The sequence below is a fragment of the Rhodofomes roseus genome (genome assembly GCF_022264815.1).
Source record: "Rhodofomes roseus strain CIRM-BRFM 1785 chromosome Unknown C8Q71scaffold_4, whole genome shotgun sequence".
In the NCBI taxonomy this organism is placed as follows: Eukaryota; Fungi; Basidiomycota; class Agaricomycetes; order Polyporales; family Fomitopsidaceae; genus Rhodofomes; species Rhodofomes roseus.
This window is the reverse complement of record NW_025952960.1, coordinates 544,495-571,290: the sequence shown is the minus strand read 5'-3', so window position 1 is coordinate 571,290 and position 26,796 is coordinate 544,495. Positions and strand designations below refer to the sequence as shown.

At 57.6% G+C, this 26,796-nt stretch overlaps 9 protein-coding genes across 9 annotated transcripts; 4 read left to right on the top strand and 5 right to left on the bottom strand.

Moving 5' to 3' along the window:
* Positions 1-626: 626 nt before the first annotated feature.
* Positions 627-2,609, top strand: C8Q71DRAFT_740876 (mitochondrial ornithine carbamoyltransferase). Its single transcript, XM_047922786.1, has 7 exons — positions 627-672; positions 725-871; positions 925-1,361; positions 1,426-1,835; positions 1,902-2,213; positions 2,270-2,389; positions 2,450-2,609. Exons 3-7 carry the CDS (start codon positions 939-941, stop codon positions 2,475-2,477), a joined length of 1,293 nt encoding a protein of 430 aa, XP_047782174.1. The 5' UTR covers positions 627-672; positions 725-871; positions 925-938; the 3' UTR covers positions 2,478-2,609.
* A 43-nt stretch (positions 2,610-2,652) lies between these two features.
* On the bottom strand, positions 2,653-4,819 carry C8Q71DRAFT_740874 (cryptococcal mannosyltransferase 1-domain-containing protein). The gene is made up of 4 exons (XM_047922785.1): positions 4,443-4,819; positions 3,764-4,396; positions 2,854-3,714; positions 2,653-2,793 (listed from the first exon to the last, which is right to left on the bottom strand). Exons 1-4 carry the CDS (start codon positions 4,730-4,732, stop codon positions 2,709-2,711), a joined length of 1,869 nt encoding a protein of 622 aa, XP_047782173.1. The 5' UTR covers positions 4,733-4,819; the 3' UTR covers positions 2,653-2,708.
* A 721-nt stretch (positions 4,820-5,540) lies between these two features.
* Positions 5,541-7,810, top strand: C8Q71DRAFT_420578 (uncharacterized protein). Its single transcript, XM_047918446.1, has 4 exons — positions 5,541-5,716; positions 5,781-5,847; positions 5,899-7,620; positions 7,681-7,810. The coding sequence occupies exons 1-4, from the start codon at positions 5,657-5,659 to the stop codon at positions 7,722-7,724; spliced, it is 1,893 nt and encodes a 630-aa protein (XP_047782172.1). The 5' UTR covers positions 5,541-5,656; the 3' UTR covers positions 7,725-7,810.
* A 195-nt stretch (positions 7,811-8,005) lies between these two features.
* C8Q71DRAFT_740870 (proteasome endopeptidase complex beta subunit) lies at positions 8,006-9,340 on the bottom strand. Its single transcript, XM_047922784.1, has 6 exons — positions 9,257-9,340; positions 9,115-9,209; positions 8,989-9,065; positions 8,656-8,932; positions 8,398-8,599; positions 8,006-8,337 (listed from the first exon to the last, which is right to left on the bottom strand). Exons 1-6 carry the CDS (start codon positions 9,287-9,289, stop codon positions 8,224-8,226), a joined length of 798 nt encoding a protein of 265 aa, XP_047782171.1. The 5' UTR covers positions 9,290-9,340; the 3' UTR covers positions 8,006-8,223.
* A 1,089-nt stretch (positions 9,341-10,429) lies between these two features.
* On the top strand, positions 10,430-14,583 carry C8Q71DRAFT_420485 (uncharacterized protein). Its single transcript, XM_047918445.1, has 8 exons — positions 10,430-10,874; positions 10,937-11,748; positions 11,801-12,061; positions 12,124-12,385; positions 12,440-13,013; positions 13,068-13,439; positions 13,494-13,761; positions 13,818-14,583. The coding sequence occupies exons 1-8, from the start codon at positions 10,573-10,575 to the stop codon at positions 14,498-14,500; spliced, it is 3,534 nt and encodes a 1,177-aa protein (XP_047782170.1). The 5' UTR covers positions 10,430-10,572; the 3' UTR covers positions 14,501-14,583.
* A 175-nt stretch (positions 14,584-14,758) lies between these two features.
* C8Q71DRAFT_740863 (P-loop containing nucleoside triphosphate hydrolase protein) lies at positions 14,759-17,948 on the bottom strand. The gene is made up of 9 exons (XM_047922783.1): positions 17,720-17,948; positions 17,556-17,669; positions 17,391-17,449; positions 17,204-17,325; positions 16,193-17,154; positions 15,910-16,135; positions 15,734-15,856; positions 15,316-15,676; positions 14,759-15,258 (listed from the first exon to the last, which is right to left on the bottom strand). Exons 1-9 carry the CDS (start codon positions 17,843-17,845, stop codon positions 15,084-15,086), a joined length of 2,268 nt encoding a protein of 755 aa, XP_047782169.1. The 5' UTR covers positions 17,846-17,948; the 3' UTR covers positions 14,759-15,083.
* A 1,289-nt stretch (positions 17,949-19,237) lies between these two features.
* C8Q71DRAFT_740861 (MFS general substrate transporter) lies at positions 19,238-21,472 on the bottom strand. Its single transcript, XM_047922782.1, has 5 exons — positions 21,147-21,472; positions 20,799-21,092; positions 20,535-20,747; positions 20,301-20,481; positions 19,238-20,247 (listed from the first exon to the last, which is right to left on the bottom strand). The coding sequence occupies exons 1-5, from the start codon at positions 21,332-21,334 to the stop codon at positions 19,588-19,590; spliced, it is 1,536 nt and encodes a 511-aa protein (XP_047782168.1). The 5' UTR covers positions 21,335-21,472; the 3' UTR covers positions 19,238-19,587.
* Positions 21,473-22,749: 1,277 nt separating this feature from the next.
* On the bottom strand, positions 22,750-25,520 carry C8Q71DRAFT_740858 (transmembrane amino acid transporter protein-domain-containing protein). The gene is made up of 11 exons (XM_047922781.1): positions 25,308-25,520; positions 25,124-25,244; positions 24,971-25,067; positions 24,873-24,915; positions 24,746-24,810; positions 24,439-24,663; positions 24,258-24,373; positions 24,041-24,198; positions 23,870-23,986; positions 23,584-23,811; positions 22,750-23,524 (listed from the first exon to the last, which is right to left on the bottom strand). Exons 1-11 carry the CDS (start codon positions 25,399-25,401, stop codon positions 23,160-23,162), a joined length of 1,629 nt encoding a protein of 542 aa, XP_047782167.1. The 5' UTR covers positions 25,402-25,520; the 3' UTR covers positions 22,750-23,159.
* Positions 25,521-25,664: 144 nt separating this feature from the next.
* On the top strand, positions 25,665-26,769 carry C8Q71DRAFT_420299 (uncharacterized protein). Its single transcript, XM_047918444.1, has 2 exons — positions 25,665-26,684; positions 26,747-26,769. Exon 1 carries the CDS (start codon positions 25,821-25,823, stop codon positions 26,496-26,498), a length of 678 nt encoding a protein of 225 aa, XP_047782166.1. The 5' UTR covers positions 25,665-25,820; the 3' UTR covers positions 26,499-26,684; positions 26,747-26,769.
* Positions 26,770-26,796: the final 27 nt, after the last annotated feature.

The following is a 26,796-nucleotide window of genomic DNA, read 5'->3' as shown; positions in this document are numbered from 1 at the left end:
TGCATCGAGGCCCCGACGCGGATGTGGCGGACAATCCAAGCAACCCTGTCAATCGATTGTCTCCTTTGTCTTCATCTAACTTAGCTCGAGTAGGTTCGGCCGTTCGAGACAGCTTATCTTGCGTTCTTACGGACATTATCTCTCAGTGTTCAGGAGCCCTGTCTGCAGACACGGAACGATGAGTCATGCGTTTGCGGCTTGGAACGGCGTCGACCGAATCCATGTCCAGGGCCAGTGACTGTCACTAAGGGATGGTCCATGGAATCTCGTGCCTTACGTCGAGTGCATGGGATGGCCCATTACAGTACTAAGTTTCGTTGACTTACTCCCCCAACGGAGCAAGAAGCCAAGAGTGACAACCGGACGCTCCAACCAAGGACTGCCGGTTGCCTTTTTCCTCGCGTTGCCAGACAATCTACCAACGTACATGTCGCCCTCGCCCCAATCGGTCCCGGAATCCCTTCCATACATGTAGGTTAAAACAACCTCATCCGCATGTCACATAGTATGTGTCTTTCGTTGTAAGGCGATACAGCACGATCGTCTATGTCGCGCATGACGATGATCTCTGCATTTATTAACGTTAACCGCTACAAGCAAACATGTGCTAAGACGCGCCACCTAGGTCGTCGTCCAGTTCGGGGCTGTAATAGAAGAGTAACATCTAGAAGAGTAGGTAGCAATGGGTCATTTTCGTCTATGGTCTGTAGTAGCATCCATGCAGTTCTGTTCGTCAATCGTCTGCCGCGTACGACAGCGACGCACGTGAAGGAGAAGAAATAATATTGATAAAGTAGCCTGAAGCGCCGAGTGGCTACAGCACTTTGCCTCGTTCTCAATTTGTTCTCAATTGACTCGTCCTCAGGGTAGAGTAAGTCATGCAGAGTCTTCAATCAAACGGCTTCTCATCGTTATATCTCCTAGGTTTGCTCACAGTCATGAGCGCAACCAAGGCTACAACCACCGTAAATAAGATGGCCCGCCGGGTGCCCCACCTCATGACCCTCGCCGACCTGTCCGTCAGCCAAATCGACGCCTTAATCCTCCACGCTCGCCACCTCAAGTACCGCGGCAGCTGGCTCGAACGTCCCAACTCGCTCGACCCTAGAGCGTCTGAGGCAAGGGTGCTGCCCTCCTTGTCCCTGCAACACAAGACCATCGCCCTACTCTTCTCCAAGCGCAGTACGCGCACCCGGCTCAGTGCAGAGACCGCCACGACCCAACTCGGCGGGCGCGCCCTATTCCTCGGCAAGGACGACATTCAGCTCGGGGTCAACGAGAGCGTGCGTGACTCAGCCATGGTCATCAGCGGCATGTGCGAGGGCATCTTCGCGCGGGTGGGCGACCACTCTGAGATTGAGGTCTGCGCCTTTCCTCTTCCCCTTCCCTTCTCGCACGCCCCTCACCGGTATGGTCTTTTCCCAGGAACTCGCACAGTACTCGCGCGTCCCCGTCGTCAACGCGCTCTCCTCGCTCTGGCACCCGATGCAAGTGCTCGCTGACCTGCTCACGCTGTGCGAGCGGCGCGACTTCCTCAAGGATCCCTCCATTGTCGAAAGAGACAGAAAATGGACACTAACCCACTCCCTCAACGCGCTGCGCCCGCTGACCGTCGCGTACGTCGGCGACTCCGCGAACGTGCTCCATGACATGCTCGTCTCGTACCCGCGCCTAGGCCACCAGCTGCGCGTCGCGAGCCCCGAGGATGCGCGGTATCGCGCGCCGAAGGCGGTTTGGGACCGCGTCGTGGCTCTGGGATGCGACAAGAACATCTTCTGGACGAAGGACCCGCGGGAAGCTGTTCATGGTGCGGACGTCGTGGTCACCGATACTTGGTATGTCACTCTGCCTCGTCAATCTATTTTGGTACGGAAGGGCCAATGAACTGACTGTTAGTGCAGGATTTCCATGGGCCAAGAGGCGGAGAAGGAGCAGCGTCTCAAGGACTTCGAGGGCTACCAAGTGACTGAACAGCTCTGTCGAGAGGGCGGCGCGAACCCCAACTGGAAGTTCCTCCACTGCCTCCCGCGGAAGCCGCATGAAGTCGACGACGCGGTGTGTTTCCGCTCTTACCCGACCCCAAGCTCCCCAAATCCATACCCTCATAAGTTGCACCGTGTTGATAACGTCACCTCCCAGGTATTCTACGGTCCCCGCTCGCTCGTATGGCGCGAGGCCGACAACCGCAAGTGGACCACCATGGCCGTATTTGAGTGCGTCACTATCATTCTCCATTTGCATCTAGGCGCTGACACCGGTATCATCGCAGCCAATTGTTCGGGCGCTGGATGCTCCGGGGCCGCCCAGCGATCTCGAAGCGTTCACATCCTCTGCGGGATGGTGGTGACATGCAGAACGTAATCGAGACGTTAGATAAAATCTTAAAGGAGTGAGCCTCTGTCGTCCGGTACCTGTTGCAGTTGTCGCTGACTGCGCTGGTCATGGACAGGCCGCAGATCTCGCCACAGCCGGAGTAGACGTATGTGCTCCGCTATCCCAGCCTCCCGACACCAAGATATCACCGAAGACCTTGCACAGTGCGATATATAGTACTCGTGTGCATACCTTGTTCCGTGTATGTCAATGACAATCGTGTTTGGCTGCGTTCACACAACCGTCAGTACGCCGCCCGTACTTTCCAGCAACAGGATATCCCAATAGCGCAACATATGATATACTTCTAAGGGTACCATTACAAACGGGATATATCATGACAGCAGCTCCTCCAGCTCCTTGTGAACCGAGAACGCAAGTCTTCTCTGCGTCTTTTGTGCCCTCCGGCCACCCGTCCGCCTATACGGGATGAACACATCAGCAAATCACACCCATGATACACAAAGCACGGCCACCCACTGTTGCTCCTGGCAAACAAACGTCTCCGGGGCGGTCTCCCACTTCTCGAGGACGTCCTTGCTCCACATATCCTCGCTTCGCTCCTCCCTATCCGGGGGTCCAAACAGGTCCAGCGCGAGCTGCGTATGCGCCACGCCCGCATACGTCGTCACGCAGCGGGGGTTCACCATGATCCTTGCGGGCAAGAACACCGAGTTCGGGATGCTCATCTGCATATCGCCCGCGCCGTATTCCGGCGGGGGCGGGGGCGGCGCCTCGAGCGGGAGGTCCGACGCGTCGTAGTCCGAACCCGCGTTCGCGTCGGGGTCCGCGTCCGCAGGCTGGCGCACCTCCTCGTGTATCTCGTCCTGCGCCGCCGCCGGCCCGCGCGCATCGTCGCCGTCGTCCGCGGGCTCGCCGCCCTCCTGCTGCTGCGGCGCCCGCTTGTGGTGCTGTGCGCCGTTCGCGTGGTGGCGCACCTCCGCGCCAGCAACCACGCTTTCGGACACGCCCTCGTTCTCACTGTCTGCGGAGAGCGCACGGAGGCCCTCGCGCGCCTTGTGGATCCAGAGGTCGCGGCAGAACCAGGCCTGCGTGCTGTCGAGGCACTTGTCGTCCGGAAGGCGATGGGGCGCATCCACGGGCGTGCTCGCGTTGTGGAAGTCCGCGCCGGCGCGGTAGGCGATGCCGGCATAGTACGACTGTGCGGGGTCGACGACGTGCGTGCCGGACTCGCAGCAGAAGACTTGGAAGGGGAGGTGCTGCGTGTAGCGCTGTGCGCCGACGACGTCGCGTGGGGGGACGGAGGTGAGCGGCGAGTTAGAGATAGAGGAGGATTTGGACTGGCGGAACTGGTCACCGTTGATATCGCGTGTCCGCCAGCTGGAGTACTATGAGTGGCAGATAGATGAGAATCCATGAGTGGGCTTACCGGTCAGAGAAGATGAAGAACCCGTTGAACTCAGCCCAATCCATCCCGCAGACCATCGCGGCCTCGTTCGCTATGCTGAGCTTGATCGTTTCCAGGATGTCGTTCGGACATGTGAAACCCTTCAACCAGATGACACGATGAAATTTGATTGCCCTCCTCTCGTACAGTTCGTGCAAGGGCTCCAGAACGAGGTTGCGCGTATACGCCTCCTCCAGCGGGTAATATGCTGCGATAGGGTCCTCCGTCATCCCAGGCACCCTGCGAATACGGAAAGGGACACCAAGCAGCGTGAGAACGGCTTCACAGAGGTCTGTCAGCGTGGCAGTAGAGTCTGAAGAGTCATAGTCCAACATGGAAACGAAGATATTCGAGCTGCCAAGCCGCCGTGCCAGTTGTACGATGACGGCAAGTTGGTCAACAAGAAAGTGATCCGCGGAGTGAATGACCATGCCGATGAAGTAGAGCTGCTCCTGGCCGACAAGCTCAGTGTACGCGTCGTCATGCCTATTTTGGCCAAATGGTCGGGTGAGCGTTGGACAGAGGGCGGCGACCCAGCCGTTCAAGGTCAGAAGCTGCTCGATAGCCGAGAGAACGGACTGTTCGTCCATGTGTGCTGTGTCATGGCCAACGATGCTGCACAAGATCAGAAGATACTCGAAGGCAAGACAGAACTACTCACTATGGCTTCTGGAACCGTTCCCAGTAGTCCAGCACGCCGTCCTTAATCATGTCGTGGAACAGGTCCTCCCTGTCATCCCTCCCAAGCCTCACCTGCAAGAACTTGTGTCTTCGTGCATCCAATGGCTTGTCTGAGCGCGCTACGAGGTCGAGCACATTCTGTTTGCGGATTTCGCGAGAGTCAGATGCGGTCGAGGTTGATGACGGGAAGAAGACGAGCTTGACGACTGTGCAAAGAATGACGAAGAGGAGGATCCGGATGAGGCTCCGTCGCCGGAAATAGAAAGCCATGGTGGTCGGGAGGTGACCTGGCTGAGTTGGAGACAGCCAGACAGCACAGAGGGGCCGACACGAACAAATTCCTGCTCAGGCGTCGAGTACGGCCTGGCGGAGAGCCCGCTCAGCCACCGCCAATGGCACACGGATCACGCCAATCTGATCGACAGATCTCGGAACGGCGTCCTGGCCCCGTCCTCTCCCACATCCTCCTTCTCATTTCCAACCACAGGCCATGATCAATTTCAAGACTCGGAGAGACTGTAACGAGTAAGGTATCCAGGAAATGGCATGACTTTGACGTCTATGTCTGCAGTTTACGAACCATGTATCTTTTCCTGTTGTCGCACAGCAAGCAGTGACGAGCGAAAGCTGGTCCACCATTCATTGCCCCAGTGTCCGGTCACGACTATACCCTGCCTGGTACTATACGCTGCCTGCCAGTGGTGTGGGGTGAGCCAGAGCGTCGTCGGCTGTCTCCAGTGCAGGCGTTTGGACTTGAGCGCCGTGGACGGGGGATGGCGGTAAACGCGTTGCATTGTTCGCATGCTTGCCGACTACATTCACCGTGGTCTGCGCGACTAGACCAGCAGGTGAGTTATCCGTGCATTGTTTCGTATCAAAACTTATTGTACTTTCTACACGCATAGAACCTATTTGTTTGCGGGTAGCACGTAACATGCGAAACCGACCTCCTGCATATCATTCAGAAACCCATATTCCAGATTCGTACCTCCCGTATTGCAGCACGACGCGGTCACGAGAGTTGATATGTAGCCACGTCTCGTGCTACTGTGGCTCGCGCACAATGTACTGTCGCGTTCGTTTCCAACTCGTCCTCTCTACTACCACCATAGCCACCCAGGTCATATCGGCGTCCTGTGGTATTCACCTTGGTCTCAACTCCTGCTACTGACCTTTACCATCCGAAACCCAAGTATGGATGGTGATCCCCTCATGGCGTGGAAGGGGGGCCTGTTCCGCACCCCCGTATATCCTGTTCGTATTATCCACAGCTCTCGATCTCCTGACCACCTCACAAACCGTTGCATGATCATGTTAGGTAGCAAGACATCCCAGTTTCAATAATGCGCCTGTCGCTGAACATGCACTGGGCGGCCCCAGAGGCGGTATGCAGTCCACACCTCATGCATATGCACACATACGCTGACGTCGCCCAGGTCCTGACCATTCAAATTACGACGTCTGGCCCACCACCACACTGTGGGCACTGCAACCCCCTCAAGGAGGCAATGCCTCTCATGCATGGGTCGGCCGCAACCCTCCCCCGAAGCGCGGAGCCACACCAGTTCGGCAGGAGTCGAATGTGATGCCTAGGCACCCCGCACGTACCATGCCCGTCGGAAGCAAGCAATCGATGAATGCGGGACGCTCAGCAATCGACCGTCGTATTCCTGCCCAGTGGCAGCATACCGCAGTGCCACATACATCATCTCTCACGCCTACGCCCATTCAAAATACAGACGGTGACCCGAGCTCTTGTCATGGATCTAGACAGACCGAGCTTGCTGCCGTTCGAGTCGCGCCCGCTCAAGATCGCGGCGCGGATTTCAACCCTCATGAACCCGTCGGGCGCGACTTTGCCCGGCTTCGTTCCGTCTCCCCGAGTGCCTTTGTAACACAGCAGTCCGACGACGAGGACGATGCGTGGTCCGACTCGTCTGCAGACTCATCGTGCGACGTGCCGCTGGCACTGCTGTCTGCTCATACGCAGGCCGATGCGTCACTACCAGCACCGCAAGTCTACGAGCAGTTACGGGATGACAATACTACTCGCCGCGACGCCTCTCCAAGTCCGCGTGCAGCGTCGTCGTCGACTTCAAGCCCGGCCATCGAACGCAGTCCGGCTCCTTCGCTGCCGGCGAATGCGAAGAAGATCCTCGCTTACTGTCCCTGGAGCCTCCGGGAAGCCTATCTTCTGGTCTTCATCATTACGCAGCTCTCTCCGGGACAAAATGACTGGGAGTCCATTAGCGACCTGTACAACTATATGTTGATGGGCCCGGACCTCCATATCTGGATGCTCAACACGGCGTACGACTTGCGCGTCCATGGCGAGCGGCAAGATGAATTTTGGGCCCAATTTTGGATGCTCATGTGGGAGAACAAAACCAGGTGGGATGATAGCGGGCGGCATCGGAGCGAGCGAGCGAAGACCTTCCTTCAGAGCGTCATCGACAAGGCATATCGACAAACGCGGCCTCCCGAACGTGGCGACGTCTCTGGGGTCACATCCATGCAGCTGCTCTCGTCGGAGCTGGCAGGGATGGCGCATCTCTTCAGCGAGGATCGTTGGTACAACGTGGACTTCGATGAGTCCTCCCCTCTCCGCTACGACCCAAGCCTCGCCGGGGCGCTGTTGACGTTGACCTGGGCTGGGGTGCCATCCACCCACGTGGGACAAAGTGCAGCGTTGAGGCCGGCTGCGGTCGAGGCTTTCGCCTGTCTGTATGGCTTGTTGCCAACGGGACCGCGGTACCCGCTGCGCGCGCCATGGGAGTGCTGGTATCGGTGGAATGTTCGCCTTTGGAAGACAGTGAGCAAGAACGAGGATTACACGATCGACCGATCTGCGGATGGTGTGATCATTATCCGCCGGGCGGGGACCACGGACACGAACCTCAACGTCAACCCCGAGTTGGCCAAGGCTGCTCGCAACCTTGCGAGTACAGCATACTCGGGAGTGGCGACCGCCACTGCCGGCGCAGACGCACAGACAAGACGGGCACCGGATGAAAACGCAAGTGTCCAGCGCAAGGTTCGCTTTGCTGACGTCAAGAACACACCCCAACGGTCGTCGGAACAACAGACGGGTGCCAAAGTTAAGACTCTAGACGGGACGTCGCAGTCCTCCGCCTCCAAATCCTGCATGAAGAGTCGGGGTACGTACCCGAGCATGTGCAGCGACGAGGTGCTAGTTGATCCAAGGCATCTTGTAACAGCGCTGTGTCCAACGGACATCAGGACAACAACGGGAAAGCAATGATCTGTGAATGTCCCAAGACAGATCGAGGAGGTTGGACTTGTGCAAGATTCTCGTGTCGTGAGCAGATATTGGAAACGTCACGAAGGAGACGCGAAAGCGAGGGGGAGAGAAAGAGAGAGTATGGAGAGGAACTCATGATGGACACAATATCAAAGGTTTCGGCTACTAAGCCATGCCGACGAAGGACTGTACAGTATATATGTTGCCACTTGTACTCATGTTTCTATGCCTGTCTCTGTACACTCGATCGTATCACATGTATCTCTTTGCCATCCAGCGAAAAAAGGTCGGTATGCACGCATCGAAGACCAACCAAGACGCAGTTTACTTAGTCTGTAGTAGTACTACTACTTTACATCTTGGCATGTTATTGGACGTCGACATCCGAGTTGATAGACTCAACTCGCGACTCAATTGTCAGACGTCGATGACTGTCATTACTGATGATACACAAATGACCGATATGTAAGTAGCACACGGACCGTCACCGTATGTGCATTCATTGTGTCTGTGCGCCGTATCCACGAATATTCTCCGCAAAGTCCCAGGTCGTGTCAAGCTTCTGGGTATCAGATATCGTGACACCGGCTTCCGTGACTGTAGCAATTTGGTACTACACGGAACGATATCTTCTTAGAATGGGTCAGCTCTGAGTGGCTCGTGAGGCACGCACCTTGTCCAAACTTCGCGCATCACGGTAGTACAAGACGCGCATGCAGTTCCTGAGGATCTCGCGTGCTGCCTCCTCCGTGACTGCGTCCGGGTTCGGGTCGATGGACTGGCGGAGGAGGGGCAGGGCGATGTGCGCGCCGTACCCAGTCGCCAGTGAAGGCGCCGAGTACGTCGTCCCCAGAAGGTCGACAAACGCGAGGAACCTACGATTCGTCAGATCCCCCATACGACTCGCGACATGTACTCAAAGGGCACCCACCGCTTGCCGTTCTGGAAGCCACCAACCAGGAGCGAGTTCCAGAGGGGGTTCATCTTCGAGCGGCGCGCGTACATCCTGCGGGCGAGGAACTCGTGGATCTCGGCGGGCCCGAGCGAGTTGCCGTCGCCGGCGGTGAACTCGTCCGTGACGATGTCGTCGAGGACGCGCTGGATGTGCTGGAAGTCGGACATGTCGCCGGACGCGCCGATGACGGTGGAGGTGCCGACGGCGTGCAGACGGGTGATGTCCTTGAAGCGTGCGAGGGAGCCGTAGGATGCTGACCCGGTGCGTGTGAGCTTAGAGACAACGAATTTGGAAGGCGAGCGTACGCACCGAGGTTGTCTGCAGCCATCATAATGCCGTCTTTGTACTGGATGGCGAGCACGCTCGTTCCGGTCACGATCGGTTGTCTGGAATATCTCAGTATAGTCTGCGGTGCTTCAGTCGTATTACACGCACTGTGTACGCTGGACCCCATTCGCGAATGTATCGGTGTGGTTGGCTGGTCGTTGGTGAAGCGGGAAGGTGTTGTACTGGTCATCGAGCTCATTGCGCTACACAATCATCAGTGAGACATCGTTACACATACTGAAAGACATACAGGGCGGCCCCAGTGGGTCGGGAAGTGGTCCATGGCGAGAGTGTGTTTGAGGAGGAGGGAGAGATGCTGAGGCGTGCGTGTCCCGCGCGGGCTGCAAGTCTGACGCCCGACGCGCGTCGACGCGTGTTACGTAATCAAACGCGCGATCCAACGCTCAAGCGCTCACAAGAGGCACGCGAAGTGCGAGTAAGGACAACATTGGGACAACATATGTATAATTGAATTCATGACGAGAGTGTGAGCACAGAGGAGTAAGGACAGTGGTTGTATCGTCGTCCGACTCTGTTTATTAATATGTACATATTTGTCCGTGGCGAAAAAGAAAGCGTCGTCAGACAAGGACGTCGACATCGCGTCCTCCCATAAGTACTTTTGCAGTCCGCGACAGAGGCCAGGTTACTTGCCGCTCACCCACGTCCTGAGCATCCGCGACCACCCCTTGCCAGAGCCGATTCCGTCATCTACCGCCGCCTCGGCATCACAGACAAGGCGCACGAGCACCTGCGAGACATCTTGGGCGACGCGTTCGCGTTCACCGAATCGGCGCGCGACGCGAACGGGAAGGGCGTGTCCACTGCTGCAGGTCGCGTTCTCCAGCCATCGTCGCGGCGTAGTTGATGGGGCGGTGCGCCATGTCCCTGAGGACTCCCTTGTGCCGATCATCCAGCAGACAAGCTGCGCGTCCTAACGCGAGCTTTTTGAGCCAAGGGACATGGAGAAGCAGCTTCCAGGGGATTGCAGGTTTGTCGCCCAGAAACGTAGAGGATCCTCTCGCTCTCTGCGTGGATGAGTAGACCTTGACCCAAGACCGATGTCCGATGCTGGATCGGCAAAGACGTTCAGTATGCCAGGTAGGAGTCTCGGTGTACCGTAGATTGAAATGTAGGAGTCGAAGAATAGATACTTCCCAGTGCGCTCGGGTGCGGCCCGCATATTGCGTGGACAAGTTCGTGCGGAAGACCGGTGCGTGAGGCAAAAGTGCGTAGTGGTGAGTCGAACTACCGCGTGAAAATAATCTCGGTATTCCATTCTGGGCGATGTTAGGGCTGAAAAAGGAGCGCACGGGGCCTTAGTCAGGGAAGTTCAGGGCAGGCGGTGCCTAATAAGGGAATGGCCATGGGCGAGCGTGGCTGGAATTGTGGACTGGGTCAGTCTCGACAACCAACATCCGCCTCCCGCCTCTCAGCCTCGCTGGCACGTCGCGCAGTCCAAGCTGCCCCTAGCCAGCACAGACCCGTCTGCGTCCGGGCCACGTCGCTCGACGCCCTCGCGCTACTTACACCCGGGTACCGTAATTACAACCACCAATCCGCACCATGTCCAGCGTCTCTGGACTTACCCCGTCTCTTACACCGGGCTCTTCTCGCCAGTCGACACCAGAGCCCCCGGTCCAGCCTGACCATTTCTACGGCGCAGACAACAACGCAAATCTCCCCCCGTCGCCCCGTTCCGACGGCAGGCCATGGCTCCACCCCGACGACGATCCGTGGGCGCACCTCGGCATCCCCGTCTTCAAGCCCACCATCGAGGAGTTCCGCGACTTTGAAGCGTATTTGAACCGAGTAGAGCCGTGGGGCATGAAGAGTGGTATCGTGAAGGTAATCCCGCCAAAGGAGTGGTCAGTACCCATCGCTTGCTGCCGACCGGAACACGCGTAGCATTGACCGCGACCTTCGACAGGACCGACTCCCTCCCGCCACTGAACGAGCAGCTGGGCCAAGTGAGACTCAAGAACCCGATCGAGCAGCACATGTTCGGCCACGGCGGCCTGTTCCGGCAGGAGAACGTGGAAAAGCGGCGCACCATGAGCGTGCGCGAGTGGGCCGAGCTCTGCTCAAAGGACGAACTGCGCGCACCCGGCGTCGACGACGTCGGCCTCCACGCCCGCTCGGCCAACGCGTCCGCGGGCGCGAGCACCCGATCGCGCACCCGCCGCACGCGCAGAAACACCAGAAGGGAGTCGGAGACTGCCGAGCCTGATCGTGAGTCCGAAGCGCACGCGATCAAGCTGGAGGACGTCGATCCACCCGTGCACGTCGCCCCCGACGCCGCTGAGCAGTCTCTCGCTTCTCCTCCCAACAGCGCCGCCGCTCTGCCTACGCCACCCGCCGCTGAACCGTCTGCAGAGGCCCCGCATGCCATAAACCAACAGGAAGATGCCGCAAACGAGCAGGTGGCAGAGGAAGATGCGCCGCACGAAGATGAAGAACTAGCAGAAAAACAGGAGGAAGAGGAGGAGGAAGAGGAGGTCAAGCAGCCCAAGGGTAAACGGAAGCGCGCCACACAGTCGCGGCAAGCACGGGAGGCCAGCCTGGCCGACCGGGCGGCCAAGGATAAGGTCTTCCTCGAGTCATTCGACCCGCACTCCGATTGGCTTCCCTCGAATACCACACCCTTCGATTACACGCCCGACTTTTGCAAAGAGCTGGAGAGGAGGTATTGGAGAAACTGCGGACTGGGCAAGCCGGCATGGTATGGCGCGGACATGCAGGGTGCGTCTCTTATGCTGCGCGTCGCGCACGCCGTCTTGACCGTTGCTCGCAGGTTCTCTGTTCACGGATGAGACCCAATCGTGGAACGTCGCTCACCTGGATTCGACGCTGTCTCGCCTGCTTCCGGCGTCGTCGAAGGGCCTGCCTGGTGTCAACACACCCTATCTATACTTTGGCATGTGGCGAGCGACGTTCGCGTGGCACGTCGAGGACATGGATCTGTTCAGCATCAACTACATCCACTTCGGTGCCCCGAAGTTCTGGTACGCGATGCCTCAGGTGAAGGCGCCAACCCTCGAGACCGCCATGAGAGGTACGTTACCCCATTTCACGACGCATATAGCAGGCCTTACATGTTGTCTTGTACACCTTTAGGCTACTTCCCCTCGGACGTATCCCACTGCAAGCAGTTCCTGCGACACAAGTCGTTCCTTGCGTCACCACAATTACTATCACGATCGACATGTCGGCCGAACACGCTCGTCCAGCGTGCGGGCGAGTTTGTCATCACCTTCCCTAGGGGCTACCACGCTGGCTTCAATCTTGGGTTCAACTGTGCGGAGAGCGTGAACTTTGCGCTTGACAGCTGGATAGACATCGGGAGGAAGGCGAAGGCGTGTGCCTGCGTCAACTTCAGGTACTGCAGTCAGCGTTGTGAAGCATGATCTCCTTGGCTAACCAACGTTGCTAGTGTCCGCATCGATGTCGACCAGTTATTGCACGATCGCGAAGCTGAGCGCATACAAGTCGCTCGCACAAAGCCTCGGTCCACCGGCCCGCCCAAATCCGACAAAGCAGCGAAATCGAAGGTTTCGCCCCTCAAGCGGAAGGCATCGGGCGAGGAGAACCCCAGCCCGCCCAAGAAGCACAAGTCGAGCAAATCGAAGAAGAGCGAGAACCGCTCTGTAGGCGCGGACGCCCCCGCGTCGGGGTCGGGCAGCACGAGCGTGCCGACGAAGGTGACGCTGAGGCTCCCGCCGAAACCGAAGGAGCCGGACGTGTTCCCGTGCTGTCTGTGCGTGTCGATGGCGAAGGAGAACTTGCTGCGGGTGCATGACCCTCCGCTGTGGCAGATGGAGGGCGAGGGCGGGTCGAGCGTGCAAGCGAGCGGCGGCGTGTGGATGGCACACGAGTCGTGTGCGAGCGTCGTGCCGGAGACGTGGGTGGACGAGATTGACGTAGGGGAGATGAGGGCGGATGGGAGCCGCGCGAAGGAGAGGGTCGTCTTTGGGGTGGATGCGATCGTCAAGGATAGGTGGAACCTGGTGGGTGGTGATGTGGTTCGTGCGTCTGGTTGCTCGCTGACCTGTGGGCGACAGAAATGCTCTGCGTGCACGAAGACGCGGTACAAGGCGCATGGAGCTCCGATCCAGTGCACGAAGGGCAAGTGCCCGAAGGCGTTCCACGTATCGTGTGCGCGCAGCGGTGGCGACAACAATATCGTGTATCAGGAGGTCAGGGAGGTCGAGAAGGAGGTCGTCTTGTTGGACTCGCGTCAGCCCAACGCTGTGAATATTCCGCCCGGGGCACCCAGTACTGGTGTCGCGGGCACGGAACAAGCTATGCCGATTGACCCAAGCTTGACAATCGCTTCTGCGCTCGCCACGCCTAGCTTTGCACAATCTGAGCCCCGTGTCTTAAAGCTCATCAAGAAGATCGAGGTACAAGTTCTATGCCCGCAACACAACCCTGTATGTTACTCTCGCTTTCCCTTCATCGTGACCAGACTTATGTCCATTTGCTAGGCTGTTGCGGAAGCAAAGCGGGCTGTCAAGCAGGAGAAGATTAGGAACGACTTGCTCGCTCTGCCGCCGATGTCGCGGATCAAATTGCGCGTAAGCGCGGGCGTGTTCGAGGTCTCCCTCGTCCGTATCATCGAAGAGTCGTCCTCGGTGGAGGTACTCTGGGACCGCGGTCTCAAGCGAGAGTTCAAGTGGGGTAGTGTTGTGTTCGGAAACGTGGAAGGGGTGCCTATTGGGCAGAAACCGTCAGAGCCCGCACCCGAACCAGATCGTGAGTGCCGGTTTCTCTTCGCTGCTGAGAGTTGTTGTTGACACTGCGCTTTGAAGCCAACGCGCCAAAGCCTTCATCCAGTCAATCACGGTTCCGGTTTGCTCCTCTGTCATCCGTAGTGCCCACCCTAGAATATCGATCGACCCGGACCCCGGTGTCAGCAACTCCTGTTGCTGGGCCATCTACTACCCCTTCGGCCAGTGCTCCTCCTGCACCCGCACCCGCACCTGCACCTGCACCTTCGCCCGCGCCCGCAGCGCAACATCATACTCATTCCCAGGCACCTCCGTACGCCACTGGTGCCAACTACCACTATGCCCCGACGAACTGGCGGTATCACCATCCCCAGTCGGCCTCGCATTACGCGCCACAGCCTCCCACTTACTCGTACTCCAATCCGGCGCACCAGCCGTACTCGACCACGACATCGTACGAGTCGTACTCGATGTATGCACAAGCGCAGTCGTCGCGCGGGTTGCAGTGGCAGCGCCCGTACACAGGCCCGAAAATCACGCAGCCTGCGCCCCAGACGACGGGCCCAGGAGTTCAAGGGTCTTCGTACTACATGTATCCGCACGGTCCTACGGGTCCGATGGGAGCATCCACCCACCAATGGTCGACTGCGTACAATCACACCTCTCCGGGACCGCCCGCCTCGAACAACAGTGCTGCTACACCCGCCCATATGCCCGCCGCAACACCTGCGCCTGCTGCTGCTTCGACTCCTGCTTCTCAGTAGTTTCAATGGGATAGGACACTCGTGAGGTCGTATACATGTATGTGTGTATCATTATTTGCTTTCTATTGCGGACACCGTGATTGCTGTCTTCGTGGAATGCTCTGCATCGGGGTATTATACTCGCTGTTGGTTGGACGTAATCGAGTATGCAAGTCCGCATCTAGATCTATATGTTCGTGCAGAGTGACGTACTCGGCATGACCACCTGTTTTACAGCGAAGTCGCAATTAATGCGAGAGTAAATGGTAATGACACTCCGTTCAGCAGGGCCAGGTGACGACAAGTACTGCCGGTGAGCCGCTATGGTAGGCGGTGGCCCTGATAGTCGCTCGAGTGTCATCTCACCACAAAGTAGGCACTGCTGCGACGGCCATCCATACGCCTTGAAATAGAATATGTTACATGTGTGACTATTCCGTGCATATACTCTGGTAGACAGAGCAGCAGAGCAGCCATAGCACAAACGAAACGCTTGCGTGGGGATCGACAGTACAACCTGCAAGACAACTACTAATCTACAGCCAAGCCATGAATCGGCTCTACATATCGCTACCGAGTAACAGATTACAGCATGACTATGCATTCAATATGCTTTCTTAGCACGCTTGGATGGGCGGTCGCCTTTGCCATTAGACGAACTCTCTGGTGGTGCATTCTTGCGGGACCGCTTGTTGGCGATGCGCTGCAATGCGCGCTTCGTCTCGGTGCCATCTGGGAAACTGGACAGGTCGAAATAGTTCGGAGCGTACTCTAACAGCCTGTGCACAGACGCCTTAGCTTGACTGCAAAAAGGGAGACAACGTGCGCGGACTCACCATTCAGGCCGAACATCTGTAACCGTCCGGATGTACGGCTTGGTCGTGAGCACAAACTCGTTGAAGATGACCCATTCGGGTTGGTTGTCCAGCCCGCATGACGGGTGCAAGTTGACGACTTGGTTGTCCTTCACCGTGAAGTACTGGCCCTTCTCGCCCTCCTTGTGGCCGACCTGCATGAAGAAACCGCACACAAGCGCCTGCCGCACATTCATGTGCAGCCGCTTCGGGTCGGCCGTCGTGACGAGGTCGATCTCGAAGCGCTCCATGTTCCTCTGCAGCTGCGATCGTACATTGTCTGCCTGTTGCAGTGCACGCTGGGAGAGATAGTTGTTCCATGCCCAGCCCCTGTCGTGCGAATCTAGGCAATGCGACGTGAGCACGAGCATTCCCGCATGATACGAACTAAGGGATGTACTTTGCTGATAGTTGTTGTAGACGTTCATCAACGTAAGATGGTCGCCATCGGGGACCGTCAACATGGCCTTGGCAGCGTCCGCTTCTTTCCGTTGGTTTGGCGGCCGCAGCCAGACGTTCGGCACTGAAACACACTGTTAGTACTGTGCACTCACATCAACGAACACACAGTCTCACCCGAAAGCATCGCGACGATGGTGAGGATCTCATTGCTGCAGTTGAATTCAGGGCTAACAATGAGCATCTTCGCCATTTGGGGGTCAAGTGGGAAGTCGGCCATGATGGCACCGAGCGGTGTGAGATTGCCATCGTCATCAAGCGCAGCCAGGTAGTTGAGCAGTTCAAGAGCACGCATGAGTGTCTCCGGTGCCGGCGCATCGACGTAATCGAACTTGACGAGATCCTAGAACGCGAACGTGTATGTTGGTAACAAACCAACGGTACGGTTCTAACGACGCACCTTGATACCCAGCTTGACCAACTCCAGCACCGTATTCGCGAGGTTACTCCGCAAGATTTCAGGATGTGTCTGCTCCTCCAGCTCCTTCATGAAATCACGCTCCGTGTACAGCCTAAAGCACTTGCCCGGGCGCGTACGACCGGCACGACCAGCTCTCTGCTGTGCCGACGCCTTGGAAATCGGACTGACGAGCAGCGAGTCGACACGTATCCGTGGATTGTACACCCTCTGCTTGGAGAAGCCGGGGTCAACGACATACACAATACCGTCGATTGTCAGCGACGTCTCCGCGATGTTCGTCGATATGACGATCTTCCGCCCGGGAGGGCCATCCGGCATACGCGGCGTAGGGGCCGGATCGAAGATGCGCTGCTGCTGCTGTGGCGGGAGGGAAGAGTAGAGGGGAATGCAGACGAGGGGGCCGACGCTGTCGGGATCCTGGTTAAGCAGATCGTCCGCCTCAAGCTTGATCTTCTTGCACGCGTCCTCGATCTCTTCCTCACCTGTCAAGAACAGCAGGATGTCGCCGGGTTCCTCCGCGCGGTGGATCATGAGCACAGTACGGATTGCGGCCTCGACATAATCTGGCTCCGGGTCTTGCGTATAGAAGACCTCAACTGGGTGTGTTCGTCCAGGAACCTTGAACAAGGGAGCAGGCTCGCCGCCCTTGCTGACGGAGAAGTACTTCTGGAACTTGAGCGCGTCAAGGGTCGCAGACATGACGATGATTTTGAGGTCGGCACGGCGCCTTGCTAGCGCCTTCAATAGACCCATCAGGATATCCGTGGCAAGCGTGCGTTCGTGGGCCTCGTCCAAAATGATGGTCGAGTATCGGGTCAGGTCCGGGTCATTCATGGCTTCCCGGAGAAGCATACCATCAGTCATGTACTTCAGGAAGGTGGTTCCCGGTTCTGTCATGTCCTCGAATCGAATTGAGTAGCCGACCTGCTTTCCCAATGGCACTGAAATGACGTCAATCCAATGCATCTGCGGCAGGGCAAGGCGACTCACTGTCCATCTCATCTGCCACTCGCTTGGCTACGGACATAGCAGCTACTCGGCGAGGTTGTGTACACGCGATGAGTTTGCCTTTCGTATGAGGGAGGTCGGAATAACAAACGAACTGCGGGATTCTGTTGCGCCAGTCAGCAAACGGCAGGTCCACTGCGATACGATAATGGGTTTGTGAAGCTCTTACTGTGTTGTCTTTCCTGATCCAGTCTCTCCCACCATGACTATGATCTGGTTGTCGCTGAACTTTCTCGGACATGGACATCAGCTACGTTCTTTGGCGCTGGGGGGTGCATGCCTGGAGCAGACTCTGACCTCCCCTCATGACCGTCGAGAGCTAGAAATCACTCACCATTCTCAAAAACTCGCTCATCTGCGCGAACACTGGCAACTTTTTGCGCGTCTCGAGAATTTTCTTGTACTGAGCAGAGTGAGGTTGCTTCGTGAACGGGTTCACATCTCCTGCCTGAGACTCTCTTAGCTTCTGATGAGACATGTAACAAGGCTGCTACGCACCATCGCCTTCTGCACTTGCTCCGCATTAATGCGCCTAGGCAGCCATCCATAGAAAGGGTCTTTGTCACCAAGAGCCTTCGACGAGCCGGAGCCTAGCGGCGGGGCTCTCGTATAAGGGTTTGCCATCGCTTCCGTGTAATATCCACAGGAGAAGGGGTTGTCGCGAAGGTGAGGTGAGGGAGGAGGACAAGCGGGTGAGGCGGGTGGCAATGGCACGCACCAAGTCGATGTCTTCCCAAGATGGAGAGGGCACAAATCTGACGTAAGCGACCCGCCTATCCTCCGGAGCGCTGAACCGTTTACGGAGTACTTACTTCTAAGTTATCCTTGGGGGCCGTCTCTAAAATATGCATGCATACACTACTGCCTAGTATTCAAACATCCTCGTCACTGCTAGTGAACAGGTCAGTAGCATTGCGCGCGCGGCGCCTGTCGCTGTACATTCCTATTTTGGAATGTGCTATAAAAACCGAAGGCCCGACACGCTCACGTGGGCATCTTGAACGTTCTTGAACACTTGCCAGTGAGTCGACTCCAGAATGGCCTACTCCTACTGTGCAGGCATTACTCCTTTTCTCCAAGCCGTGGATCCCTGTGCCACACATAGTCAATGCAGTGGACATTTGTCAGATGCTATTGGGATCAAGACGCCGCCACCTGCGAATTTGCCCTGTTAGGAAGGTGTAGCGGTTCACGCAGGTTCAAGCTGGTTCAAGCTAGACCGAAGGCTCGCCCAAGGAGGCCTCCCAAGTTACCCATAGTTCCTCTGCTCAACTACAATGTGACTCAGACTCTCGAAATTCACGCAAGCGATCTCAGACTGGATGTCACGGTTAGACTAGAAGGCGCGCCCTGCGAAACGCAAGTATTTCAAGTCCTTTTGTCAGCGGAGACTACCGTGACGTCCTCCGCGGTTCAGGTTGGGTAGTCACTGGTGGCAATCCCACAGAATGCTGTGATCTGTCCGGTGAAAGTTCTCTCACTCTCTTCAGAACCTTACTAGTCGTAAGTAAAAGACGGCTCTGTGAGGCCTTTGTAGTACTACATATCTGGCAGATCGCCGGTGACTCCCCGGCAAGCCGTCGGAGGCTGGTCTTCCGCGGGAGAACCTGAGGCATGCCCATCCTCAGTCAGTATGTGACACTGCGTTGCTACGTCCGTGACAGTTGCTCCCAAAAAGTCGTTAGTAACACGTACTTAGCGAAGACCGGGTGAGGGTCATATGAGAAACCCGCACGCACTCACGACGCGCTGCTCGGGCTTTGTCCTCCCGATCGTTTTTCACAAGAAGACTGCTGTGCGCAGGTCTTTAGCAACCTTACTTACCCGGATCGTGAAGTCCGTAGTGACATGAATACGCGATAGGAAATTTGCCGTGTACGCCGGCCGCGTACAACAAACCAGACTTCGGCCGAGCTTGACATCGATCCCTACTGCCACACCCGAGTGCACCCCAAGTGCACCCAACCCTGTTCCAGCGTGCGAATAATTCATCTGGCTGATCTGCAATACGTTCCGTTTCAATGCAAATTCGTTGTATACCAGATCTATCGCTAGCGGGTGACTAAATGATACAGTGCGTACTATGCTAAAGGCTAGAGATGACCGTAGGTCCCAGGAATGTCTAGGCTGATCTGTGTCGTGGAGAATCGTAATTAGGGATGCGTGTGACGTAAAAGCACGGAGCAATGGGTAGTAATGTCAGACCAGAGAGTAAACGGGCCTGATTGAACCTATGACAGGCGGCCGCGATGCAAGGCGTAAGATGCGTGATGGGCATAGAGATGCGAGTGGCGATGACAAATATGACGAGAGCAGGCAGCTTCCAGCCCGAGGCGGGCGAGCCAACACGACGATCGAGGATATCTCTAGACGTTCTCCACTGCCGGGTCCGTCGGCTTTTCCTCGAGGGGCACGGTCGGCGGCTTCGTCGGGGCGTACTTCGACTTCTTCCTGATGATGTGACCATACTTGTAAAGCACAAACGGGATGGGGGCCAAAAGGGCGGCGATGAACCCGAGGAGAGTCGACGCCCAGCGGGGATTAAGCGTGTCGAACATCTGGCCGGCGAACAGCGGGAAGCCCGCACCGAAGACCGAACGCACGACGGTGGTCGAGGCGAGCGCGGAGGCGGCGACGAAGAGGTAGGCGTCAATTATGTAGTTGAAGAGCGCGAGGAAGATGTAGACGATGCTCCACCCGAGCGGGAAGCCCGCGATGAGTGGCGCCCAGAGGCTGATCGACGGGTACGACGTCCAGCCGAACCAGAAGAACGAAATCGCGAACATCGGCGCGGCGACCATGGCGAGCTCGAGTCGGTGCTCAGGTGGGACCGGGTCGGGTGCGTAGTGCTTCTGCGCACGGATGTAGCGCGGGTTGAAAAACAGCAGGTAGGTGACAACACCAGCAACACCGCCCAGGAAGATCGGCAGGAACGTCAGGCCGAAGATACCAATGTTGAGGTTGTGACCCTCCTGGAATACAATCGGGTAGGCCTCGAACAGGAGGTAAATGCAGCCGTATACGAACTGTTGGTACTGTCAGATCGCGGCAAGGGGAACGAACGTATGAAAGCACTCACACTCATGTAGAGAGTGATGGCGATGAGCATTGGCTCCAGAGCAAGCACAACGAACGGACGGCCTAGGACCCGCTTGAGATGCTGGCCAAGTGTGTCCGTGTTGCGTTCGAACGGTGCCCAATAACGATCGTCTCCTGTCTCCTTACGTAGCCGTTTTGCCTTGCGAACGACGAGGATCGGGCTGGGAGCAGGAGTTTAGAAACACATTACAACGACACAATGGAGATCACTCACAGGAATGTCTCAGGGAGCGTGAAGATGATCAAGATCAGACATGCACCAGCGAAGAGGGTGAGCACCCAGAACAACCACCGCCAGCTGACACCAGCATTTGCCATAAAGCCCGACACGACAGGACCGATCGTAGGGCCGGCGAAGGGCGCAAGCGTGAAGAACGCGAGCGCCTCTCCGCGCGTCCCGGCATCCCAGATATCTGAGATCACAGCGCTGTACTTCAATCAGCAACCACAACAAGGCGCTAAAGCGTTATCCACTCACCCGCTGTTAGACAATGGTGCAGCTGCGAACGTCCCGCCCAGGAAGCGGAAGACCAAGATTGATGCAGTATTCCGCGAGAGGGCACATCCCACTTGAAATCCCGTGTAGAAGAGGAAGGAGATGATGAATACATTTCTCCGGCCTATTTGCTCCGACAAGGGACCCCAGACAAGTGGTCCCACACAGTAACCCGCGACGAACAACGAGATGGTCAAAACGGCGACTTCCTCACTAAAGGTGAAGTATTCCATGAGGTCCATTTCAATGCCTTCTGGCGCTGAACTCGCAAACGTTCTATGTATACATGTTAACCGACGCAGGAGAGGTGCAACGGAGCAGGCAACGTACGCATTAAGCACGAGAAGACCTCCGAGCATCGTCAGATACCACTTGTATGGTCTCGACCAAGTTTGCGGATTTTCTGGGTCGTCCGGACCTATGGTGACCTCATACTTGTCCCAGCCCTTCTCCCCGGGCCTGGGGCCCAACGCCTCACGCTCAAACTCTTCTTCGACGTTTTCAGGGCGCTCAGGCATCTCGCCGTCGACGACAGTGGATGATCGTGAACCGGTCTCGGCAGCGGTGGTAGCGGCGCTTTCTCTGTGTTTCTCTGTTTCTGACCCTAGGGCGCCTGGGGGCGTCAAGGACGAAGAGGAGGCGGTGGTCGTGTTCTGAAGGGACGTCATAATTGAAGGAGGAGGAGGAGCGGGAGCGGGAGGATGGATAATTGAGACGGAGCGGACTGGCTGGTGGGCAGCTGAAAGGGGCCTCACGGTACTTTGTATGCCATGGGGGCGTGCGGCTGGATCGGTCGGGGTTTCGCATGTTGTCAGCACCAGGAGTCAACCTCCTCTTTCGTGGAGGAGTTTAGCCACCTGATAACGTCAAATGCGTGACGCCCAGTCACATTGTCACGCTCCCTCCGGCGCCTGTGGGATGCGTGCCGCCCCCCGACGCATGGCCGGGCGCACACGCATGTCGGCCCCACTAACAAACTGATTCAGCGTTCCACATCCTGTCCCGCAAGTACATTGCACTCACCGCATCAGTGCTCGTCTGGTGCGTAGCATGACTTAGCATCACCTCGCCAAGCCAGCGTTCCAGGACGTTTCCGCACGGACCCGCAGCAATATCCGCTGGGTATCCGAGCAGCGGACCACTCGATTCGTCGTTGTCTGAGTAAGCACCGAAGTAGCCAGAGCAGTTCTCCCGCCGGCCCAGCACTCGAGACCCCGCTGCGCACGGGATTTCGCCGGCTCCGTCCTCGACGTCTGTAACTTACTTGGCCACAGGGCTTCACATGAACACCACAGGCAACCTGAGAGTAACAGGCTCCACACATGCTCCCGGTATCCCAGAAGCATGTAAGGTGCCTTCGGCCCGTACCTGCGGCGTCCACGAACCACACTCACATAAGGATGTCCGACATACCGGAAATGAGATCTTGAGAGCCCGACTGGCGGGCCCAGCTTTGTCAAGCCAATGTCAGGCAGTATCAATCGGCATACATCACGAATGTGTGGACCAAACACTGTGTTTGTTCGCTCTATCATGCTAGCGTCGTCCTCCGGGCGGGCGGGTGGCCCGCGAGCCTGTGCGACGTGAGCGGACGGTGGTGGTGGTCGCTGAGAAGGGGTTCAGGGGGTGCAGAGCGTCGGCGGGAGCTTATATGACAGCACCGGCCTGGCGATCTGATGATGGCTTCCCGGAAACGCGTTGTGGACGCCTATGGGCGCACGCCAAGTACGACGCCCACCGGCGTGATTGCCACATGTATACTCACCGCAGTGGGGAAGCGATGATGGAGAAGCATCCCTCTCCTTATGGGGGTGTACTTTCAGTCCACCGAGTGCTGTACTTGATGCGGACGGACGTGAGCCTCGGCGCCTCCGCACTGGCAGGCGCCACAAACGCCGGGACCCGAGCCCTCACGCGTACTCACGCCGTAAAGTTCAGTCGAGACGCCCAAACCTCTGGGTTGAAGGTATATTCCAAAAATTGCACTGTCGAAGTGTCGGGAAGTGTCCGAGAACGCAAACACAAGGAGTGGGAGTTTGCTACGTATTCATTACAAGTAATCAAGACAATCTATGCACAGGAGGCAGGAGAGAGGGCGGAGACACATCAGTCGCGGCTGTAGTAAACCGACTCGGGGTGGGGGGAGAGAGAGCAACGTCAAACATTAAGTACACCGGCGCCGTCCTCGCAGCATGCAAAGCACAACAACATAGTCGGAACAGGTCAGTACAGCACGTACGTCAAAAGTCGTCGAAACACCAGTATACCCCTACACATGCCCAAAAGAACGCGCTCGCTCAGCCACGCGCGACCGCGCCTCGCCAACGGAAACACCGGCCACGCTCATACCGGCGGCGAGCACCCAAAGCTGGTCGCCTGGCTCGTCTGGAACGTCAGCTTGATCGCTGTGCCGCTGCCATACATGCCGAGGCACGCCATCGACAGCGCCGCGAGCGCAAGGATGAAGTTGAAGATCTTGAAGGCCACCATGCGTGTGCCGCCGCCGAAGAAGCCCGCGCGCCAGTCGACGAGGCCCGTCGCGGGGTCGCGCCCGTGCTTGAGGAAGTAGAAGCCGAAGATGAGCGCGGGCGGGAAGGTGTACGTGAACTGCATGATGCACACGGCCGCGACGAGGCCGGAGATCGTCTGCACCTGCGGGATGGCCGCGCCGACGATGAAGGCGAGCGCCCAGTAGAGGATAACCATGCCTGAAAGTGCGGATGACAGTCAGTCAGAGTCACGCGAGATTGTCAGACGTGTCACGTACCGGTCCAGATGAAGCGACCCTTCCGGCTCACGAGCGGGGGACCGTTGAACATGTCCTCAACGATCGCATAGTACGCAACCTTGATACCGATATTGCCATACAAACCCGCCGCGATGATACCCGTGACGAGACCCATCACGTTGCCAACCGTCTGCCAGCCGTACTTGCTGACACCCTGGTACGCGATCGAGAGCGTGAACTGGCCCTGGTAGCTGTACACGAATAGGCCTAGACAAGTCACGTCAACACTCCAGTCGCTGGAACTCAGAGAGAGGGCGGAACACACCGTAGAGCAGGTATGCAACGAAGATCAGCGCCTGCGCGCAGCACATGCCCTTCCAGAAGTCCCAGGGGCGCCGCATCTCAGCGAGCATCTCGGGGAAGATCATGGCACCACCGTACGCTGTCCAGAATTACATCAGCGATCGCCCGTCGAACGTCGAAGCTCTAGACGTACCGAAGACCATGTTCATGATGCCGTTCACCTTGTTGGGGAGCGTCTGGCTAACGAACGCAGCCGTCTGGACTGGGCCAGCTACGACGCCGTATGCAGCCTCCGCGCCGGCGTAGTTTGGTGGCGAGTGCGCGATGAAGCCCATCGAAATGAAGATGATGCTGCACGGACCCACAAACGTCAGCCGGTCATTTCGCGCGGAAGACAAATTCAGACTGACGAAAGGTTAATCCATACGGCGCTGTTCGCGAGCCATCCGTAGTTCTTGAGCGTACGGATCTGGCCGATGAACATACCCACGAAAGCCCAAATGACGATGCATACAGCGAAGCAGAGCTAGGGGTGCGAACGAGACGCCGTCAGCCCGGTTGTTCCGGATGCACGAGTCACGCCAGACTTACTTTCTCCTTCGTGATCTGGCTGAGCGATTGGCCGTTACTCAAGCAAATCGTGCCGACGTTGATGATCAGCTGAATGCTCTGGAGAACGCTCGACATATGGCGAGATGCTGAGCCGAACACCCGCTCCATGAGGTCGGAATACGTCTTGACGGGGAACACGTCCGAATCAAGCTTCATGAACAGCCACCAAAGCAGGAGTCCGGTATAGCACGCGGTAGCGCCCATCTAGAATGCATAGAGCCACATGATAAGATACGGCGTGACGTCAATTGCGGAGTTCTGAGCGCTGCTGATGGAGACTACGCACGACGAAATAGAGGATGACGCCGGGCGCGTAGCCAACTTGACTGATAGCGTATGGTGCGTTAAAGGCTAGACGCAGATATTGAGCACGCACTCTCCCAGCGGCAAAGACGAATAGCTGCGCTACTTACGACCAAGGATATCGGTTGTGATCAAGTAGAAGACAGCCGCCCACTAAGTGAGGGTTAGCTCCGGACAGCGAGAGACGTGAGTCGAGACTAGGACTGACCGAGGCACTGCGAAGAGCACGGCGAGCATTGATCCGCTCCTTCTCCTCGGCTGTCAGTGCGGCCTCAGACACCATAGCAGGCGCCTTCGTTGATTTTCTGGTGCAGTAGGGTGGTCAGAAGACATGGAGAAGCGAACCCCGCGTGCGACTCACTCCGTATGTTGACTGTCCGCGGACGCGGTGTCGGGGCTGGACTCGCCCTTGTACTGGAGCTCCTCGTGTGCACGTTGGCGCTCTGCCGCGACGAGGTATTCCTCAAAGGTAGGTTTCATGCCTGCACGAAGGACAACATGAGACTGCCGAGTCGCGATGGTTGGGACGGCGATGTACTACATACCATGGGTGGCATCGCGGTGCGGCTCGAGGAAGTCGCGGCCGGCTTCCTCCTTCTCCAAGCGGGGGTCGCCCTCCAAGTTTGCGTTGTTGTACATGGCGAACGCGACCTGGTTCAACGGGTTGGACGTCGAACGACGGGGACGGGAGGTGCGAGGGAAAGATGCGTGCGGGAGCCATGGGGAGGACGAGGTTCTTATTAACGCGCGGACGAGCGCGGGAGCATGTGCTCGCTGTCCACGGCGCATCCCTCTGCGGAGCACGCTTGAAACATCCCGAAAGGTGCTGATAACCCCAGCCAGCCAATCCCAGCCCCCGCCCGCCCCGATTATCCCCGATTTGGACTTGCCGATCCGTATTCCCCAAGAATAGCCCGCCACAGATCGAGATCGATCCCAGGCACAGCCGTCGGCCGCACGCCCGCCACCGACGCCTCCGCCACCCTCAGCCTCCAGCTCACCTCGCACCCGCACGGCCAGCGAGGCTACGCGCAACACTCGCCCCCTCGACGCTCACCATGTGGCACAGCACCGCCGCATGCTCCAGAGTGATCGCGCGGCCTCCGAAGCCGGCGAAGTTTGCATCCTCGCACCGAGTCGCACCGGATGTGGATTCTTGCGCGCCTTCGGTGACTTCCGCCATATGCCTTTCTGCCGGCCTGCTTGCCAGCCCCTGTCTGCGCGGCCTCTCTTCTAAGCACAACCGACAGCTGCGACGCATCGGCGGCATGTATCGGGCCATTATGTCAGGGCGAAACAAGCTGCGCAGATGCTGGCGAGAGCTACACTCGAGGTACACTCACTCACGGCTCCATGCTTCCCGTCGTGATCAGGCCGCTACGAGACTTCTGGCTCGCCCCGCATACTTTACCAGCGGCCTCGCTGCTCTGCACCTGATGAGTGTCCACGTCGTCCCCTCGCTTCTTACACACACTGTCATCAGACCAGGGCTGTTGCGCGGGCGCGTCTATAAGTACGGCGGGTGCCATATGGCTCGCAGATGTCCACGATGGCACCCTGATGCACCTGCCAAATATCCATCTAAACATTCCCGCCGCGAGGCCCGCGACGCGCGCCCGAACGCAAACGTCCCGAGCCCACACCTTTCTCTCCCATGCCCCGTCTCAAGGCCACACACGCCACCGCCGTCGCCACCGTCGACCGAAAGCTCTCGACAACCTCGAGATCTCAGATGACTAATCAGGGCCCCGCTGACTTAGGCATGGCGGGCGTTGTGGGCGCTGTATTTGACATCCGCGGCTACCCTCGATTGCCGTTTTCCCGAGGATGTCGGACGGCCCCTCCGCGTCCGTTCTCCCTCCCACCTATCCACCCAGCTGCACCACTCATGCCTCAACGTTCAACGTTCAACGCTCAACATCGTATGTGCCAACCCAGTGCAATTGCTGTAACTTACCCGTCTGCGACTTACATGAACAAACAGCACCACCGCGGAGCCGCAGCGTCATGCGCAGATCTAGGTGCGATCAGCCA

Bases quoted from the DNA above. Each gene is read 5' to 3' on its own strand.
- C8Q71DRAFT_740876 (XM_047922786.1), top strand. From the start codon at position 939: ATGAGCGCAACCAAGGCTACAACCACCGTAAATAAGATGGCCCGCCGG. The intron at 1,836-1,901 runs GTATGTCACTCT...CTGTTAGTGCAG, and splicing joins GTCGTGGTCACCGATACTTG to GATTTCCATGGGCCAAGAGG. The intron at 2,390-2,449 runs GTGAGCCTCTGT...GGTCATGGACAG, and splicing joins TTAGATAAAATCTTAAAGGA to GCCGCAGATCTCGCCACAGC.
- C8Q71DRAFT_740874 (XM_047922785.1), bottom strand. From the start codon at position 4,732: ATGGCTTTCTATTTCCGGCGACGGAGCCTCATCCGGATCCTCCTCTTC. The intron at 4,397-4,442 runs GTGAGTAGTTCT...GATCTTGTGCAG, and splicing joins GAACGGTTCCAGAAGCCATA to CATCGTTGGCCATGACACAG. The intron at 3,715-3,763 runs GTAAGCCCACTC...ATAGTACTCCAG, and splicing joins TTCTTCATCTTCTCTGACCG to CTGGCGGACACGCGATATCA.
- C8Q71DRAFT_420578 (XM_047918446.1), top strand. From the start codon at position 5,657: ATGGATGGTGATCCCCTCATGGCGTGGAAGGGGGGCCTGTTCCGCACC. The intron at 5,848-5,898 runs GTATGCAGTCCA...GACGTCGCCCAG, and splicing joins ACTGGGCGGCCCCAGAGGCG to GTCCTGACCATTCAAATTAC. The intron at 7,621-7,680 runs GTACGTACCCGA...ATCTTGTAACAG, and splicing joins ATCCTGCATGAAGAGTCGGG to CGCTGTGTCCAACGGACATC.
- C8Q71DRAFT_740870 (XM_047922784.1), bottom strand. From the start codon at position 9,289: ATGGACCACTTCCCGACCCACTGGGGCCGCCCT. The intron at 9,066-9,114 runs GTGCGTGTAATA...GAGATATTCCAG, and splicing joins AATGGGGTCCAGCGTACACA to ACAACCGATCGTGACCGGAA. The intron at 8,338-8,397 runs GTGCGTGCCTCA...CGTTCCGTGTAG, and splicing joins ATGCGCGAAGTTTGGACAAG to TACCAAATTGCTACAGTCAC.
- C8Q71DRAFT_420485 (XM_047918445.1), top strand. From the start codon at position 10,573: ATGTCCAGCGTCTCTGGACTTACCCCGTCTCTTACACCGGGCTCTTCT. The intron at 12,062-12,123 runs GTACGTTACCCC...GTACACCTTTAG, and splicing joins CCTCGAGACCGCCATGAGAG to GCTACTTCCCCTCGGACGTA. The intron at 13,440-13,493 runs GTATGTTACTCT...TCCATTTGCTAG, and splicing joins TATGCCCGCAACACAACCCT to GCTGTTGCGGAAGCAAAGCG.
- C8Q71DRAFT_740863 (XM_047922783.1), bottom strand. From the start codon at position 17,845: ATGGCAAACCCTTATACGAGAGCCCCGCCGCTAGGCTCCGGCTCGTCG. The intron at 15,677-15,733 runs GTACATCCCTTA...CGCATTGCCTAG, and splicing joins CTACAACAACTATCAGCAAA to ATTCGCACGACAGGGGCTGG. The intron at 15,259-15,315 runs GTGAGTCCGCGC...GTCTGTGCACAG, and splicing joins ACAGATGTTCGGCCTGAATG to GCTGTTAGAGTACGCTCCGA.
- C8Q71DRAFT_740861 (XM_047922782.1), bottom strand. From the start codon at position 21,334: ATGCCTGAGCGCCCTGAAAACGTCGAAGAAGAGTTTGAGCGTGAGGCG. The intron at 20,482-20,534 runs GTGAGTGATCTC...TCCTGCTCCCAG, and splicing joins ACGCTCCCTGAGACATTCCT to CCCGATCCTCGTCGTTCGCA. The intron at 20,248-20,300 runs GTGAGTGCTTTC...CAGTACCAACAG, and splicing joins CCATCACTCTCTACATGAGT to TTCGTATACGGCTGCATTTA.
- C8Q71DRAFT_740858 (XM_047922781.1), bottom strand. From the start codon at position 25,401: ATGTACAACAACGCAAACTTGGAGGGCGACCCCCGCTTGGAGAAGGAG. The intron at 25,068-25,123 runs GTGAGTCGCACG...CTACTGCACCAG, and splicing joins GCGGACAGTCAACATACGGA to AAAATCAACGAAGGCGCCTG. The intron at 24,811-24,872 runs GTAAGTAGCGCA...ATCTGCGTCTAG, and splicing joins CACAACCGATATCCTTGGTC to CCTTTAACGCACCATACGCT.
- C8Q71DRAFT_420299 (XM_047918444.1), top strand. From the start codon at position 25,821: ATGTGGCACAGCACCGCCGCATGCTCCAGAGTGATCGCGCGGCCTCCG.